We start from the raw sequence: 19684 nt of genomic DNA on the forward strand, positions 1-19684 counted from the left end.
TCTTGGATCTGCTAAGTCAGTTACCACTTGCCCATTTGCTATTCTGTTTCCACTTTGTTGCCCTTGTCTCCCATTCTTTGTCCCAGTGGTTTTATGCCCCCCACCCCAAATCCCCATCACTGTCATTTTACAGGGATTTTGGGAGACATCAGAAGCCAAAGCCTGCATCCAACCTGTCTTTTTTACCTGGCAATCTATCTCCAGATCCTAGTATATTTCTTAGCACACAGTAAGTGCCCAATACGGTTGGATAGAGTATTAGAGATCATTGTCTTTCCCATCTTTGGTAACCTAAAGGTGAAAGCCCTTTAAATGGAAATCTTTTTAGTTATGGTGTTTACTGCATCTCAGCTTGGAGTTCACCAGCCTATCTATCTACATTATATATTAGGCAATATTGTGTGGGGAAAAGTTGGAACCCAGGTTCTGCTTACCACGAAATTGTGTCGCTGGGGACAAGCTACTACCACTCTTGAGTCTTAATCTGCCCTTCTGTAAAATGGGAACGATAATACCTTCTTCAAGCGTCTTGCTCAGTACCTAGAGCATGGGAAGCTCTCAATATTTCTGGTGTGTAAGAGTTCAGTACCAAAGCAACAATTCTTAGAAAGTCAGTGTTTTACTTGAGCTTAAAATTAGCCTTCACACTTGAATTGCAAATTGGTCCCTAATTAATGCCCGTCAGAGCAAAAATCTGTGTTTAACCTGACTTGACGATCAGACAGAGATTGCAAAATCTTTTCAGCTGAGAGGCAACTAACGTTGCTTACCGAGGGTCTACAATGTGTTAGCACCCGTCCACGGTCAGGCCGGTGGATCTAGAACTTTACATTGGGAGTTACAAATATTTATCGTGTCTGTTCTGCAGACCTCGTGCTGAGCGACCCCTCACTCATTCTTTCACTCCCGCCGCGCTCAGTCCCTGGCTTCAGTTCTGCTATGTTGCAAGGCGCCCAGGGTGGGAACCCAGACCCTTAGCCTCCTCTGATCCGACCCACCCTGGACCAAGCGCCGTTCGCAGCAGGGAGTCGCACAGCACATCTTGGTCTTCACCGGGAACTCTCCCAGCCTACCTGCAGAGGACCCCACTTTCTCCAGAGGAAAAACTAAGGCAGCACCCTGGGAAAGCAACCCTGTGTACTCTAGGTCCACTTTGACGCTCCCTCGGCCCTCATTCCTCTCTGCACTCACGACCCCCGCCCTGGTACGCGGGGATCGCAGGACTTGGAGCGGGCCCCTCGGGCCCCTGCGCACAGGCAGGTGAGGGCGGGGTCCGAGGAGACGGCGCCCCGCCCCTCCCGCCCCGCCCCCGAGGCCCCGCCCCCCGAGGCCCCTAGGCGCGGGCCGCAGCCTCCGTCTCGCCCTAGCCGCGGAGCGCCGCCGAGAGGCCGGCGGGTGGGCACTCGCTCCGCCCCCTCCCGGCCCGCCGCGCCGGCTCCCGCCTCCTTCCCTCTCCGCCTGCTCCCGCCTCCCTCCCTTTCCGCTGCCGAGGCGGCGGGAGCCGAGCCCGAGCGGACCGAGCCGCGGCTGCAGCCGGGCGGCGGGCGCAGAGGAGGCGGCGGCGGCGGGGCGGGCCGCGGGCGGTCAGGCAGGCGGCGGCGGCGATGAGGCGGCCCCGCTGAGCCCGCCAGCTCCGGGCGCCGGGGGCCGGCCGCGCGAGGCGGCCCGGGTCGGGCGGCAGCATGCGGAGCGGCGAGGAGCTGGACGGCTTCGAGGGCGAGGCCTCGAGCACCTCCATGATCTCGGGCGCCAGCAGCCCGTACCAGCCCACCACCGAGCCGGTGAGCCAGCGCCGCGGGCTGGCCGGCCTGCGCTGCGACCCCGACTACCTGCGCGGCGCGCTCGGCTGCCTCAAGGTCGCCCAAGTGGTAGGTGCCGGGCGGGGCCCCAGGTGCGGGCGGGCGGCCTAGCCGGGCGCCTTCCCTCCCCGCTGCCGCTTCGGGGGCGCAGGCCCTGCGGGCCGCCGCCGCGCACTCGCCTCCCGGGGCCAGACCCCAGCTGCTCGCGCCCCCTCTCCCTCGCGGGGTCCTGGGCCGCCCTCCCACCTTCCCTGGGGACCCTGCCCTCTCCAGCCCTGCAGCCTCAGCTGTGCGCCTCCTACCTGAACACCTGCCCCCCGGGCCTACCTGTTCACTCCCGCCTTCGCCGTCGCCAGCCTTTTTCATTATTGGGCTTGGTGGTCAGCGAAGCCCGGCGCGGAGGTCATGCTGTCCCCTGGGTGACTACTGGTCACAGCAATTTGTGGCAGGTTTTCGGGGCCCTCACAACCTCCACCTCCGCTGAAGGCCCTTCTCTGTCTGCTTCCACCACTGGGGACTGTGGCTTGATTTCCTTCTCCGCATGTGGCAGAGTGCAGGGCATAGGGTAGATACTCAATAAATGTGTTGAATGGAGGCATGTAGCCTAGATGCAGCGGGGGTGCCCAGATCTGCCCCCCAAAGTCTGCAGTTTATACCGCAGAGGTTTGATTCCCGCTAATTAACCTAGAAGACCCAACCAGCATCCCTCAATCCTCTGCCCCAGCTCGGTGGCTGGCATTGCCCAATTGGTACCCAGAGTTAAATCACTGGAGGAGGGCAGCCAGTGTTGGAGGCAACAGAAACAGAGAACTTTCTGTCAGACTTGTCGATAGTAGAGCTCATCTCAGAATTCTTCTTTTCAGCTTCCAGGGTATTCAGGGCAGGGGCCTACCACTTCTGCCCCTCTTCTGTGGTTTTGTAACAGGCCTCTCTGGGCAGTTGCTTAGCTCTCTTGTGGACAGGGCATGCTCCAGTTCAGGGAAAAAACGTGTCCCCATATTCCCTGTCACAGGTAGGCCTTCCTCTGAGGCCTGGCAGCAAAACTTTATAGCTTTCTCGGCCAGAGAAGCCATTTGCTTAGAGCTGCAATGTGTGTACATTGTTTCTTCCAGGCACTGGGCTTATGCTTAGTTGAGTACATAGATAAACATCCCTTGGGAATAATATAAAATGTGGACACCCTCAGTGTTTGTAAATTGCAGAATCATAGACTATTTTCTCTCTCTCCGGCTTGTTCTGCTGATGGCCAGGGGATATTTTTGAAGGGCTCTAAAAAAGGCAAATGGAATAGGTTACCCCTATCTAGAATTTTAAACTGACCTTATCCGGTAAGCTGGAATGTTCTCAGGGATATGTTGGTTCTGTAGTTAGGCATTGCTGTTAGCAAAGAGAATGGAGGAGGTGGGGGAGGGAGGAGGGTGGTGTGTAACTGCCTTTTAAAAGAGGCAGCTAGCCAATGTTTGAGTACAGCACAGATAATCAGAAATGAGTAAAAAAACAGGGCGTGAACTTGGACCCAGGTGGAAAATAGGGCCTTGCTAAGTACCTTGCTTTGTTTATTCTGTGGACTTTTGAAAGTAAAGAGAACTAGCCACTCAAAGGATCTGGTAAAAGAATGAAAATCAGTAGTTTGTATAAAGTGCTGGTTGCCATCTCATCGCTGGGACTTTGTCACCTAAGGCCAGGAATGGAAGCCGGTGGTATTTGTCATTGCCTTTTGGTAAGATGCTGTTTTGTCGTAGAAATTTGCTTTCCATCTGGAAAAACTTGCGGGCCCAGCCCCTAAAATCTCGCGTAACTCTGCCATTTGTCTCATGTTTGAATTTAAACAGTAAGAGGATGTGTGGGTGAGTGAAAGAAAGGGACCTGCTTGAAGGGTACGGCAACTTGAAACAGTCTTCCATGTACTTGGCTTCTCAGCCTTGATATCAAGTCAGGGTTTTTTTGGGGGCGGAACCCTCACAAAGCTGAGAGATTGGACTCTAGATTTAAACAAGAAGTCCTTGTGAAGATATTTTTAAGATGTTTACGAAGTTCAGAATCCCATCAGGAAATACGGAGAAGTTATAATTCTTACCTTAGAGCTTGTATTACAGTTAACATATTGTTTTTGAGAAATATCTGACTTTTTCATTTTAGTTTTTTCATGGACATTTTTTGTGGTTTGTGGCCTCTTGCAACCTGTAGCGATCCTTGCTACTCCAAGTGTGGTCCACAGAACAGCACCATTACCAGCATCTGAGAGCTTGTTGGAAATGCAGACTCGGAGAGCCTAGACCTTCTGAATCATAATCTGCACTTTAACAGGATTCCCCCGGTGATTCACATGCACATTCAAGTTTCAGACTTATTATTTTTTTAAGACTTTATTTATTTGAGAGAAAGAGTGAGCAAGAGAGAGAGAGACAGCATGAGCAGGGGGAGAGGGAGAAGCAGGCTCCCTGCTGAGCAGGAACCAGATGTGGGGCTGGAACCCAGGACCCGAGGATCATGACCTGAGCAAAGGCAGATGCTTAACTGACTGGGCCACCCCCTGAACTTACCTTTCTATATCATTTTATTTATTGATTTATTTAAAAGATTTTATTTATGCATTTGAGAGAGAGAGAGAGTGCACAAGCAGAGGGAGAGACAGGGAAATGGGGAGGCAGGCTCAACGCAGACACTTAACTGAATGAGCCACCCAGGCGCCCCTCTATATCATTTTTTTTTTTGGCAAAGTATTAAAGCCTCACACAGGTGCTAGCAATCAGTTCTCTATCAGAACCATTATACTCAACCTCAAGGCTGAGGTTTTACTGTAAAACGAGCCTTTGCCTCCTAAAAGGATTAAGAGAATGAGGTGATGTATAAATTAGCACCTAGCATTTTAGGTGCTTAGTGTGTAATAAAAGATATCATTGCTGCTAATTAATATTTCCTGTCTTTAAAGAAACTTGGTGAAATTGCCATCCCCAAATTACAATTATATATTTGAATTAAAAATAGTTTACTTCCTAGTGATTTATTATTTTTTTTAAAGCTTTATTTATTTATTTTAGAGAGCGAAAAAGAGAGCTAGTGCGGGGAAGAGGGAGAGAGAGAGGCAGACTCCCTGCTGAGCACAGAGCCCCCCCCCCCCAAGCAATCTCAGGACCTTGAGATCATGACCTGAGCTGAAATCAACAGTCCTTCGCATAACCAACTGAGCCACCCAGGTGCCCCAACTTCCTAGCGATTTAAAAGTTAAATTGTTGGGGCTCCTGAGTAGCTCAGTCCGTTAAGCTTTTGCCTTCGGCTCAGGTCGTGATCCCAGGGTCCTGGGATCGAGTCCTGAAATGGGCTTCCTGCTCGTGCTCTCTCTCTCTCCCTCTCTCAAATAAATAAATAAAATCTTAAAAAAAAAAAGTTAAATTGATATTTTAAATGAAATGTTTTTGATATTAAAACTAATCTGAAAAATGAAAATTGATCAGTATTTTCATAGATTAAATTTTTTTTTTAAGATTTTATTTATTTATTTGACAGAGAGAGACACAGCGAGAGAGGGAACACAAGCAGGGGGAGCGGGAGAGGGAGAAGCAGGCTTCCCGCGGAGCAGGGAGCCCGATGCGGGGCTCGATCCCAGGACCCTGGGATCGTGACCTGAGCCGAAGGCAGACGCTTAGACTGAGCCACTCAGGCGCCCCCATAGATTAAATTTTTTAAAAAGGTTTTATTTACTTATTTACTTCAGAGAGAGAGAGAGCATGTAAGCATGAGCTCGGAGAGGGGCAGAGGGAGAGGGAGAAGCAGACTCCCCGCTGAGCAGGGAGCCCGACGTGGGGCTTGATCCAAGCACCCTGGGATCATGACCTGAGCCGAAGGCAGATGCTTAACCGAGCCATGCAGGCACCCCTATAAATTTTTAAAAATGAAACTTATACCTATCTCTTAGCTGGGAAGAATGTCTCATGGTTATATAAAACAGTAAAAATGAACTTTTTTTTGTGGAAAAAGACTTAGTTTCAACTATTGATTTTAATACTTCCTTTTTTTTTTTTTTAAGATTTTATTTATTTATTTGACAGAGAGAGACACAGCAAGAGAGGGAACACAAGCAGGGGGAGTAGGAGAGGGAGAAGCAGGCTTCCCTCTGAGCAGAGAGCCCGATGCGGGGCTCAATCCCAGGACCCTGGGATCATGACTTGAGCCGAAGGCAGACGAGCTGCTTAGCAGCTGAGCCACCCAGGCGCCCCAATACTTCCTTCCTTCTTGTGAATGTGGATTCTGTGAGTGCTTATTGGTTTTTAGCTTCCAGACATCAGTTAATGAAATAGTTAATGTAGGCCTTTTGCTTTTTCTCATCAGCTTGGTTGAAAGCATAGTTTTGCTCGTGGGTTGGGGGTTGGGTGGTTGGGGAAGGCATTCTGTCATTTATACCATGATTTAGGACAGGGTCAGAAGAGGACAGGCCCCAGTAGGCATTATTTAGTGAGAGCTTACTCTCCTGTTGTTACCCCTAGGTTATGGATGAGGAAATTGAGGCACACAGGTTGTGTCTCATTCAAGGTCACATGGCTGGTGGGTGGTAGTGCTGGGATTTGAACCCTGTGGCAGTCTGGTTTCAGAGTGTGCTCTTTACTGCCTCCTGAACACGTCATTTTTAGTTGCACAGAGCAGGCGACCTTGAGTCCAAGGACATTTCTGTGGTTTTGGCCACCCTGGTGATGGCTTGGGTGACTTTTGCATGCTTAAGAGACTTACAAGGGTTTCGATTTCTCAGTGGCCATTGTGCAGGTGTGCAGTTCCTGTGTGGGGTCCTGCCCCTCACCCAACAGGTCTGTCCACTTCCTCAGTGAGGGGATGGGCCTTCTCAAAAGTGCCAAGAGAGTCAGCATTTCACTTCTATTTTTTTTAGTAAAGATTTTATTTATTTGAGAGAGAGAGGGAGCATGGGGTGAGGGTGGGGGGCAGAGGGACAAGCAGACTCCCCGCTGAGCAGGGATCCTGACGCGGGGCCCAGTCCCAGGACCCTGGGATCGTGACCTGAGCCAAAGGCAGCCGCTTAACCGACTGAGCCACTCAGACGCCCCTAGTATTTCAGTTCTAAAAAGACCTCTCAGGAAGCTCTTTTGCCTCAGATCCTTTTCTTAAGCTTCTCCCATGCCTGATTGACTTTCTGACATTGCATTGTCGTTATTTTAGAACTCTTTATAACCAAGTTGGGTGATACGAGGTGTTTAAATTCAGATTTTAGTTACACTGATCTTGAAATCTCTTAAACCTATCCTTGTCTTGGCTTCTTCAATAGTGTAACGTGGTTAGTAATGACCAAGCAGTTTAGGAATTGTAAGAACTAAGAAGTCAATGTCTGAGGGGTGCCTGGGTGGCTCAGTCATTAAGTGTCTGTCTTCAGCTCAGGTCATGATCCCAGGGTCCTGGGATCGAGCCCCGCATCAGGCTCCCTGCTCCGCGGGAAGCCTGCTTCTCCCTCTTCTACTCCCCCTGCTTGTGTTCCCTCTCTCGCTGTGTCTCTCTCTGTCAAATAAATAAATAAAAATCTTAAAAAAAAAAAAAAAAGTGAATGTCTGATAGGTACTTTCTTAGGTAATTCAAAGGCAAATATGAGTATTTACATTTCAGGGTTGAGTAATAACATATCTTTTATTTGATGGAAACCTTGTCTGCTCTTTATCTCAAGCCAGTTGGGCAAAACCCCTCACCATTCCTGCTATGTGCGGGGATGTGACAGGGCCTGCGGGTGAAGTAGTGGGTTTCACTGCGACGGGTTCTCAGATCTACCTTAAAGTGGCTCCTTGTAAAACAGTCTCATTTTCACTTAGGAAATTATTGTTATCTTTGGAAGTTGTCTTCATGGCCAAAGACTTAAAATCAAATTAATTCTAACAGAAAAGCAAAGTTAAAACCACTCTTAACTTTTTTGGTGTTCAAAATAATAAAATTATCATCCCAGACCTCAGGAGAGTGTAAGTACACATCCATTTTATAAAGCCAGACAAAGAGTTCAAGAAAAGAATACTATAAACCAATCGTTCTCATGAACACAGACTCAAAAATCCTCCACAAAATACTAGGCAATCAAATCCAGGGATATTATGTAGAAAGAATAGTACACCACCACCAACTGTGATTTATTCCAGGTATAAAAGACTGGTTCAGTTTTCCAAAATCAATAGATGTAATCCACCATATGACCAGCTTAAGTAACAAAACACACATTATGTCAATGGCTGCAGAAAAAACATTTCACAGAATTCAACATTCATTCATTCAGGATAAATGCTGCCAGCAAACTAGGAAGAGAAGGGAACTTCCTCAATCCAAAAAAGACAATCTGTCAAAAATCTACAGGGGCTCCTGGGTGGCTCAGTCGTTAAGAGTCTGCCCTCCACTCGGGTCATGATCCCAGGGTCCTGGGATCGAGCCCTGCGTCGGGCTCCCTGCTCCAAGGGAAGCCTGCTTCTCCCTCTCCCACTCCCCCTGCTGTGTTCCCTCTCTCGCTGTGCCTCTCTCTGTCAAATAAATAAAATAAAATAAATCTACAGCTAACATACTTAGTGGTGAAAATGAAAGTTTTCCCCCTGTGATGGGGAACAAAACAATGATCTCTATTCTCACCACTGATATCCAGCATTGTACTGGAAGTGCTGGCCAGTGCAGGAAAAATAAATGGAAGGCAGACAGACCGAAAAGAAAGAAAACTGTCCCTCTTTGCAGATGGCATGATTGTCTGTGTAGACAATCCCATGGGAATCTCTAGATAAAGCTCCTAGAACTAATAAGTGAGTTAGCACAGTTATAAAATACAAGGTCAAGACATAAAAATCAGTATTTCTATATCTGTATATATATACAATAAAAGCAATAAATCATTAGAAACAGGAAAAAACAAACAAGAAAACCCTGACAGTTGCAATAGCTCTGAAAAGAATGGAATACTTAGGTATAAATCTAATGAAATATGTACAGGATCTGTACACTGAAAATTACAAAACAGTGGAGAAAGAAATTAAAGACAACCTAAATAAGTGGACAGATATTACTATGTTCATGGTTTAGAACCCTCAGTATAGGGTTTTTTTAAAAAGATTTTATTTAGGGGCGCCTGGGTGGCTCAGTCGGTTGAGCGGCTGCCTTCGGCTCAGGTCATGATCCTGGAGTCCCGGGATCGAGTCCCGCATCGGGCTCCCGGCTCGGCGGGGAGTCTGCTTCTCCCTCTGACCCTCCTCCCTCTCATGTTCTCTGTCTCTCATTCTCTCTCTCTCAAATAAATAAATAAAATCTTTTAAAAAAAAATTTTTTTTTTAAAGATTTTATTTATTTGACAGAGAGAGAGTGAGCACAAGTAGGGGGAGCAGTAGAGGGAGAGGGAGAAGCAGGTTCCTCCCCGAGTGGCCAGGACCCTGGGATCATGACCTGAGCCGAAGGCAGATGCTTAAGGCTTAACGACTGAGCCACCCAGGTGCCCCACAGAAGACTCAGTATAGGTTTAATATTTTCCACAAATTGATCAATAGGTTTAACACAATCGAAAATCCCTGCAAAATTTTTTTAGAGAGAGACAAACTGATTCTAAATTTTTGGGTTTTTTTTAAAGGATTTTATTTTTTTAAGTAATCTCTACACCCAGTGTGGGACTCAAACCCATAGCCTCAAAATCTAGAGTAGCATACTCTACCGACCGAGCCAGCCAGGTGCCCCGATTCTAAAATTTGTATGGAAAGTCAAATTAGCCAGGCAAACAGATGGTGAAGTTGGTGGGAGAGTATTTAGGGGTAGGGAGAACAACTTAACATCAAGTCACCTTTGTTAGGGGGTGGGGTGGGGTGTGTGTGTGTGTTGGGGAGTGGGAAGATGGGGATGGGTTCTGAGAGTATGAGACGTTTGGCCAATTTCTTGTTCATTTCACGCCACAAGCCGGTCTCTTGACTTATAAATTAGGGTTGATGATAGTACTATGCACTGATGAGCCTAGCATACAAAATCCTGAGCAAAGTGCCTCACATACAACGTGTTACAGACCTGTTGGCACTATAGAATATCTCTAAAATGACACAAGTTGGGAAACCGGTGGCTGAGGGCCAGAGTGGAAGGGAGACTTAGTTTTACTGTATGACTTTTTATACTTTTTGAATTATATGCCACATGCAAATATCTTCTATTAAAAAATTATTAAAACGTTAGCCGTTAAAAGTTCTATCTTAACATACGTTAGCCTGAAAGCTAATGTACTGACCATAACCTTTAACTTACTTTTACCTACTTTGTAATTTGGAGGCCCTTGGGAAGCACGATTTAGACAATACAGAACTCCTGAAGAAACTAAAAGCTTAAACATTTGTTCAATAACTTTTCCTGTTTAAAAAACAACAACAACAAGCATTCTGCACGATAGTGGGCACTTGATTTATTTATTTGCTAAAGGCAAAATTTCTTTCATTTGAGAGGAATTTACCCTCATTCTATTAGTTAAAACATTATATGGCATTATAACGTGCTATAGCATGGTGGCTGTCGTTAATAATCCTGTGTTGCATATTTGAAAGTTGTAAGGGAGTAGATCTTAAAAGTTTTCATCATAAGAAAAAAGATTTATAGCTATGGATGATAACACATATTAACTAGAGTTATTGTGGTGATCATTTCCCAATATAAACAAATATCGAATCATTATGTCGTACACCTGAAACTAATAAATTGTTAAATGTCAATTATATTTCCATTTTTAAAAATTGTAACATATAGGAAACGAGGAAAAAAGAAATCTCAGTATGACAGATGGAATGAAAAGATGTTTGGAGTTTTTCTCTTCCAGAGGCTCAGTAAGATCATGGTTTCCAATTTTTTGCTATTAAGAAGAATACTCAGTAAATATCCTGCACTCTTATTTTGATTTGTTACTATTTTTTGTTACATTTTAAGGAATGCTTTTACTAGATCAAAGGGCAGTATCATTAAATTTCTGAGCATTAAAAAAATTATGGACTTGGTCAGCATTTCTCTGCAATATGCCTGAAGGTCCCAGTTTATTCCAGTTCTCCAGTGTGCTTACCAGTGGGGAACGGTGAGCTCAGTAAGACCTTCTGGTTCCTCCAGAGTCACAGGGCAAGATCAATTCTTCCTTGATGGCCCCGGGGGAGGGCCTTTTTTCATAATTCGAGCACGGGAAGAGCCTTTCCCAGGTCATGGCCCTTCGGAGGACGCTTAGAGGAGTCAAGACGGGAGTGTAAGTGCACTGCCCAATCCGTGATGCTTGTCCCTCCTGGTAAAACGGATGCCTTGCTTGGGTGCTCAGGAGAGGCATATTTCCAGCCTAGAGGGAGTTCTGGAGATAGCTGAGCTACAGCACATAGGTGGTCCGCCCCATAAAGGGCTGAGGTCTGTGGGGCCGCCGAGGCTGATTGCTTCGTACGGTGGTCCTGCTAGTTCCATGAGCTCTTGAAACAACCTGGGAACGCCAGCATTCTGGCCCCTCCCCCCGCAGCTGCTGTCACTGCCTCGTCTCCTCATTGCTGGAAGTTGCTTCAAATCCTTTTGTAGGATGACATCCGATTTCTCTGGAAAATCCAGTTGTTTATTAGAGAATAGAGCTGTGGTCAAAGGCCCGTGACTGTGATCACAGATTCTGAATTTTCCCAGATGGTCCCAATGTGCTGTGCTGTCTCATCAGACGATATATAAGTGCATCTGAAGTTAAAAAAAAAAAAACTTTAAATTATGAAATATTCCAAGCATTGCAGTTACAGTGATTCATATAACAAGTACTCATGTACTGACAGTGTGTCCTGATATTGTTGTTTGGAAAATAAGATTATCCCGGGGCCGGGGGACAGGCTGTATGTGTGCGCGAGAAATAAAAAGCAGGGCGCGATGAGCTGGGATTTGGATTCATTAGCGAGGTGGGACTTCAGAGAGCCCAGGAGGAAGAAGGATAGACCGGGAGAGGTAGAGAATGAGAGAACAAGGCACCCCCGGACAAGGGGGTGGCCTCAGCATCTTGTGTGGTGGCCGAAAGCCAACTTAAACTTTCAAAGGCTCCGTTCAAAGTGGTCCAGGGCTGGGGAGCAGGCCTGCAGCTGGCTGGAGAAGGGACAGATGAGTGGAAGGGTACAGAATTTAGAAAGCAACACCTCCTTTGGGAAATCTTATTTTATTTTTAAGCAGTGTAACTTCTTTTTTTGTTTGTTTGTTTTTTAAAGATTTTATTTATTTATTTGAGAGAGAGATAGCGAGAGCAGGAACACAAGCAGGGGGAGTGGGAGAGGGAGAAGCAGGCTTCCCACGGAGCAGGGATCCCGATGCGGGGCTCGATCCCAGGACCCTGGGATCATGACCTGAGCCGAAGGCAGACGCTTAACGACTGAGCCACCCAGGCGCTCAAGCAGTGTAACTTCTTGATGGGGACGATTTTTGTGTGAAAGATTCTCACGCGAGGTGGGGTCCAGTGTTCCATCTCAGCGCCTCTCATGTGTGGTCTTGTCTCCAGACATTAAACGGTGGGGTCTGTCACTGGTTTTCAGACTGGGGTCCCCCTGGGACCCCTAGAGTTCATTAATGTAGAAATGGGAGATTGAGAGACTGTGGGGCTAGGTACTAATTACATTTCAAAAAGACTAATATAACTGCATTAAATAGTAATCAGGCCAATTTCTTTTTTGGCTGGGATTTTATGGTACTGATTATTTTTTGTTGATCAGAAGCTTTGATTGACATTTGAGTAACAGACTCCTGCCTCAGAGTCTTCCCATTTGAGATTTATTCTTGCATCCTCCGCTCCCTGCCCCCTTCCCAAAAAAGGTCACTTGGCTCTGTTCTCCAGCACTGTTGTTCTTCTGTTCTGCTCCAAAGAGACCTTCCCTGAGCACCCTGTGTAAAGTAGGACACCCCCCACCCCCACTCTTGATCCCCTCTCCCTGCTTAATTTTTCTTCATAGCTTGGACCACCCGACTAGAACTTCAGCTCTGTGAGAGTAGAGGTGTCGTGTGTTAAGTTTCCTGCTATATCCCCAGGGTCTCAAACAGTACCTGGCACATAGTAAGGCCCTCGTCAGCCAGTTGAATATGCAGAGAGAAAAGGGAGTGTTACTTAAGGTAGTTTTTAAGGTCAAACTATTTGAAAACATAGGATCTATGAGGGAAAAATAACCTACATTTGTGTACTTACAAATAAGCTTCTGGACTCGGTTCTGGGTGGAAAATATTGGGGAGAAAAGTATGGAAACAAAATGCCACTGTAATTCTTTTTTTTTCTTTTTTTGAACTGTGAGTTTTAAAAGGGTATCTACTGCTACTAGGAAACAGAAGCTTTTGCTTAGAAGGCAGATTTTTGTAAAAGGAGGGGAAACCATAAGAGGCCTCGCCAAGCTTTTTGCTTAGGAAAGTGTAAGATGAAAACCAGGGATTCTCCGATTATTATCGAAGTTTTCTGCTTTCTGATGAACATGTTGATAGAGAGGATCGCTCAGGATCCGCCAAGCCAGCATCTTTTGAGAGCCCTCAGCACAGAAACTTAACATGTGTAAAGAAAAAGTCAACTAGGATTGAGGCTGGTCCTAGTGGTTGTCTTTATAAAGCTCTCTGATGAATATAAAAGAATAGCAGTTGCATGGGGCCCTGGGAAGGGAGGCCTCGATCTTCTGGAGGCTGGAGGGGGCTGTAGGAAATACTGAAACCCAGGATTTTGTCTCTGAGCATTTCAAATGACTGGTTAAGTTTGGGAATTATATGGGTTAATAAACACTTAAAATGTTGAGAGTTCAATCAGATGTGGATAGTTTTGGATGGCTTCTTTCTTACCACTACAATTTGATGACTGGTGCAGTGGAAGCCTTCATTTTTGTGGTTTCCCATTTATTCCAGCACAGCTATGAAAAACAGTTTAAGGCTAAAAGATTTTTGTGCCAATAAAAAAACCCAAAAAACAAAAAACCAACAACCCAAGCCCCAGGAACAATGGCGGTCCCAGCGGTAGTTGCCTCTTTAGCTTGCCTACTACGTCTCCACCATTTTTGGGCCAAACCCTGTATATTGTGTATACTTTAAGAGTTGGCTGAATGACTTCAGAGTTAGATCAAGATCAGTAGCTAAATGGTAAAAGTGCTAACGTATTCTCCCCTTAAAAAAAAAATTCTATATATGTGTTTGAAACCCTTGGCTGGGTCATCTGCTGTTCTGCATAAACAGGACAAAGGTCCTTGCCTCCGATGCGCTCATAGTCGGCTTGGGAGTGAGGGTTTGGTGTGGGGTGTCCTTACCACCAGAGCCAAGGGCGCCCTCCTAGAGGCCGGGGACAGCTTGGCAAGGAGGCCCTTGTGGGAAACGGGCACTTCACGTGTTAGTGTTGAATAGCCAGTGGCTGGCATAGGTGTGGTGTGTCCTGTGGGGGAGAAATATACCAGGTGCTGGGAGCTGGGGGCAATCCCAGCAAAGGGGGGGGCAGGTAAGGAGGACAGGTAAGCCTGGGGGGGCAGGTAAGGAGGACAGGTAAGCCTGGGGGGGGCAGGTAAGGAGGACAGGTAAGCCTGGGGGGGGGGCAGGTAAGGAGGACGGGTAAGCCTGGGTAAGGGGAGGAGGACCCAGGTTGGAAAGGGCCTGATTTGTGAGGCCAATGAATTTGGATTTCCTGAAAGAGATGGGGAGCGGTTGGAGCTGAGGCTACTTGAAATGTGGATAGTATAAATTGAGATGTGCGTAAGTATAAAATACATGCTAGATTTTGAAGTTGTAATAGGAAAAGAAAATGTGAAATATCTCAATTTTTTATGTTAATCACATGTCAAAATAATACTTTGGATATAACTGGGTAAATATACTATGAAATTCTGTTTCTTTTTACTTTTTAAAAATCTGGCTGTTAAAAAATATACAGTCACTTATGTGGTTCTCCTATTTCTCTTGGCTGTCGCTGGGTTAAAGGGGCTGAGGAGGGATGATTTTGAGGTGGATGAGATGAGAACAGGCTGCATGATAGGAGACGTTGAGTAATTCAGGTGAGAAATGAAGACCCAGTTGGTCTTTTGGCAAAGGGAGTGGAAAAGATGTGACAAATGCAATTTATAGGTAGGTGGCAGTTAGGTTTTATTATAGTCCTTGTTTTTATTTTACATTATATTCAATTCATTCTCGGTCAGAAAACTATTGAAGCTAACATTTATTGCGCATTTACTATGTGCCAGACTGCTGAGTGTTACACATGTGTTCTCTCATTTAATGCCCACAGCAGTCCTATGAGGCAGATGCTTTACAGATGAGAAAACAGGCTTTTTGATCTCACTAACTTGCTGATGGTCCCCCCGGCTACGAGGTGGGGAGCTCAGCAGCCAGCCTGCAGTGAGCACGCCTGGAACCCCCTCGTGTGTGTTTCTACAACCACTAGGCAGGTTTTGAGCCTTGCACCAACATCACGCATCTTTCCCATCCTACAGGGACTTAGTCCATTTCTGTTTCCCCTCTTCGGCCAGCACGGCTCCTGGGAGATCTGCCAGCCTTGAGAGCCCTTCCGGCTCCCGATTCTTCCACAGCGAAGGGGTCACATCTGTCAGAGCCTGGAGAGGTGTTGGTTTCGTTATAAAGGGGAGCCTCTCAGTCCTTCTCTTTTAGCTCCTCGGACTGCCACTGAAATTTAAGAATTTCTGAGATCAGAGTGAGTGGAAGTTGTGAGGAAGCTGGAGACTGCTGGTGGAAGAGGGGTAGAGAGGTAAAAATTGAGGCTAGATTGTCTTCCTGTTCGCTTGAGCCAGCACTTCAGATTACTTGGGGTTAAAAGAATTGTTGACCTCTGGAACCTGTTTTTCCCCCGTAGAACAGCTACTACACATTATTGGCATCCATTCGGACTTTTGCTTGTTTATGGGTGTTAACAGAGAATCTTTAAAGGATAAAATCACAACCCTCGTACAAATATAAAAGAGTTTATTAATTAATGAGGGAACCAGTAAGATTCAACCAGTAGGATTACAATCTGTTCAAAGGAAAATTCAAGGATTTGCACACACATACATCATGAAATGAATTTCAAATAGATGCCACTTTGGCTCTAAGGGGGATCACTTGTCTCTCCACCAGACAGTTAATTTGCCTGTCTACAGACAAGAATCATTTGCATGGCTTATCAGTTTTGTACAACTTAAAAGAGTTGCAAAATATCTCAAAGGCCATAAAAGGGACAAATCCCATAGGATCAGATAACTTGGAAAGTTATGTTCTAACAAGGCCCGTTCTTGCATTGAAGATACTCGGTAACCCTTTTGGTCCATTTCAAAATCTTTCACAATTTAGTCTGAGATGTGGGATATCTGGAGAGGGGCCTGTGTGGGCTGGATTTTTATCCACTGCATGCATGTTAGGCCCTCCCAGTTTCATTTGTCCCGTTCTCTCCGTGTCCTCTGCTCCTCCAGCTGAGCTGTTGGGTCACTGGAAGAGCCTCCGTTACGGCTTTCTGTACCCCACTCTGGGTTTCTCTCTTGTTTTCTTGTTTTTCCCTGGTCACTTTCCTTCACAGAAATAGATCTTGATCACCTACACTTAGGGCCATGCCCTTTAGTCCTCAGCCTGGTCTTCAGGGGCCTGAGTCAGGCCAGAACTGAAGGAATACAGGGAAGAGGATCACCTGCCGCCGCAGGGTTGGCGTGAGGTTGAATAGAAAGTGCCTGGCGTGGAACCTGGCTGAGAGAAGCACCTGGTGAATGCTTGCTGTTACCCTTCATGCGCATGAGTCTTGGCTCCTCCAGCTAGGTTCTAGTTGAGTCACGCTCCCATTTCAGGTTCTCTTGACCTGGATCTGCTACCTCATCCTGGCTAGAAGCTCCTTGTTCTCCCACAGTTACACGCTGATCCTGCAAGGGCACTGCAGCCTTTTGCCCAGCCAGAAGCAACCCCAGCAGGGAGTGGGCTGGGGTAAGGCTGGGTCCTGTATCCTCTTCCCTGTTTGCTCTCCCCTACCCCTCTTCCTACTGGCCCTGCTGTGCCCATCATGGGTTTTCTTTGTTCTGATCGGTCTCCTGTGATGGAGCACCAGCTTAAACTACATGTGTCCCTCACTCTATGGACTCTGTGATTCCTTCCTTCCTTCCTTCCTTCATTTTAAAAAGATTTATTTATTTATTTATTTATTTTTTATTTTTTAAAGATTTTATTTATTTATTTGACAGAGAGACACAGCGAGAGAGGGAACACAAGCAGGGGGAGTGGGAGAGGGAGAAGCAGGCTCCCCGCAGAGCAGGGAGCCTGATGCGGGACTCGATCCCAGGACCCTGGGATCATGACCTGAGCTGAAGGCAGTCGCTTAACCAACTGAGCCACCCAGGCGCCGCAAAAAGATTTATTTATTTGAGAGAGAGAGAGAACGCATGCATGAGCATGAGCAGGAGGAGCAGAGGGAGAGGGAGAATCTCAAGCAGACTTGGTGAGCTGAGCACAGAGCCCAATGTGTAGCTTAATCTCATGACTCTGAAATCATGACCTGAGCCGAAACCAAGAGTTGGACGCTTAACCAACTGTGCCACCCAGGTGCCTCTCTGGCTTTCTTTTTTTAAGTTTATTTTAAATTTATTTTTTGTTTAAGTTTTATTTATTTAAGTAATCTCTACACCCAGTGTGGGGCTTGAACTCACAACCCAGAGATCAAGAGTCTCAAGCTCCTCTGTGTGAGCCAGCCAGGCACCCCTGGATTTTCTGGCTTTCTGAACAGATTTGGGTATACTTACAGTTAATTGTAGTAAGTCTGTAAACACCTGCAAGGCAGAGACCCAGTTTTCTCCTGTCTAGTGTTCACAGTAGCAAACAACTTGGCTGCTTGGTAAGCACTTAACAATTCATCCAAGTTCAGGGCACCTGGGTGGCTCAGTTGGTTAAGCGACTGCCTTCCGCTCAGGTCATGATCCCGGAGTCCTGGGATTAATTCCCACATCGGACTCCCAGCTAAGTGGGGAGTCTGCTTCTCCCTCTGACCCTCTCCCCTCTCATGCTGTTTCTCTCTCTCTTGCTCTCTAATAAATAAATAAATAAAATCTTCAAAAAAATTATAAAAAAACAAACAAAACAATTCATCCAAGTTCAGTTTGATGTACTAGTGAGTTTGGAACCAGCCCCAAATCCAGGAAGAATAGAAAAACAACTAATTCATGTTGAGGGTGTGTCTTCATCTGCCATTCAAAATACCATATATTGGGTGGCTTAAACAATAGTAGTTTTATTGCTCACAGTTCTGGAGGCTGGGCCAAGGTCAGGGTACCTGCAAGGTAAGCATCATTCTCAGATCTGTTGGCATGTAGTTGACAGCCAACTTGCTGTGTGTTCCCATGGCCTCTTTGTGCATGCATGGAGAGAGAGCAAGGGAACACGATCTCTCTCCCTCTTCCTATAAGGGCATTAATCTCATCATGACGGCTCCATCCTTATGACTTTATCCAACCCTGATAACCTCCCAAAGGCTCCCGCCCCAGATACCGTCAGCAGATACCATAATTAACATATGAATTGGGGAGGGGGAGATAGACGGAAGTCTGTAGCCAGGTGAGATCATGGTATAAATCAATAGTGGAGGTTCAAGATGGCTCACAACACCTTGCGATTCAGAAAATCAGAATTTTATATTAGAAGGAAACTTGAAACCATTCATGTATGTCTCTCCTTTGTTTTATGGGTAACGAATCTGACCCCCTAGAATGTGGCTTAGCTATAGCTACCTAGTTTGTTGGTGGCCCTGGACCCTGAGCCTCTTTCCCAGTGACTTAGCTGCTTCCGCTCTGTGAAGACAGTTGTGGAACAGCTCTCTGAATTCAGATCATCTTTCTTACCCTTTATGTGATTATGGGGGTAGAGGATGAGTAGTAAATATCCTTGGGTGCTTTTTAGGTCAGTAATTTAGTAAAGACCATATAGGGCAAATCAGGTCTTTGCCTGCGATGTCCTGCCGAAAGTGCAGGTATCTAATCAGCCCAGGCAAACTGCCCAAGTGAACGTCCTGGGACGGCCAGTTGACTTGGGGGTCCCAAAGTTTGGGTTATAACAAAACCCAAATGTTGGTAGAAATAAAGTTGCCTTTTTGTCCCTTCATTTGTCTATAATAAATTGAGCTCAGGATAATTTGTCAGCATGGTCTATCTTCTTTTAGAGTATGGTTTTGGAGCTGAAACTGGGAACACAGACCCCCATTTGTCACAGGGGATGCATCCAGATGGCTCTTTGCAGGTGCTGAAATGTGTGATGACCGTGGAGGGGTAATGAGGGCGTTACTGGTATTGCGGTGCTTAAGGTGGTTTTGGTGAGGTAGTTGGGAAGACCCTGCATATGCCTCATCTGCATTAGATGCTTTAGAAAAGCTTCAGCTGTTGGGGTTGGACTTTGGGGGCCTCCGGGGCTGCCAACCTAGTTAGGTGAGTGAAACCCACAAAGAACGACAAATTGCCAGATTGAGGGAAGCCTGGGGGTGCCCAGTAGGGTCAGTAGTTTGTGGAGCCCCTCCTCTATGTCTAGTTCCACAGAATTCTGTAGGAGGCCTGCAGTTCTTTTTTGTTTTTTGTTTTTGTTTTTTTTAACATATAATGTATTATTTGTTTCAGGGGTACAGGTCTGTGATTCATCAGTCTTACACAATTCGCAGCACTCACCATCGCACATACCCTCCCCAGTGTCTATCACCCAGCCACCGCATCCCTCCCACCCCCCTCCACTCCAGCAACCCTCATTTTTTCCCCTGAGATTAAGAGGCTCTTATGGTTTGTTTCCCTCTCTGGTTTCGTCTTGTTTCATTTTTCCCCTCCCTTCCCCAATGATCCTCTGCCTTGTTTCTCAAATTCCACATATTAGTGTGATCATATGATAATTGTGTTTCTCTGATTGACTTATTTTGCTTAGCATAATACCCTCTAGCTCCAGTTGCAAATGGCAAGATTTCATTTTTT

General features: G+C 46.3%; 1 protein-coding gene across 1 annotated transcript in view; it reads left to right on the plus strand.

Moving 5' to 3' along the window:
- The first annotated feature begins 1592 nt into the window (after positions 1 to 1592).
- CMTM4 (CKLF like MARVEL transmembrane domain containing 4) overlaps positions 1593 to 19684 on the plus strand; it is a 51464-nt gene continuing 33372 nt past the window's right edge. Inside the window, exon 1 of the mRNA XM_006732046.3 lies at positions 1593 to 1868. Within this exon, the coding sequence (XP_006732109.1) occupies positions 1683 to 1868 (186 nt within the window). The 5' untranslated portion in view covers positions 1593 to 1682. The remainder of the gene's footprint in view (positions 1869 to 19684) is intronic.

This window comes from Leptonychotes weddellii, chromosome 16 (genome assembly GCF_054177405.1).
Source record: "Leptonychotes weddellii isolate Sample4059 chromosome 16, ASM5417740v2, whole genome shotgun sequence".
NCBI classification, from domain to species: domain Eukaryota; kingdom Metazoa; phylum Chordata; class Mammalia; order Carnivora; family Phocidae; genus Leptonychotes; species Leptonychotes weddellii.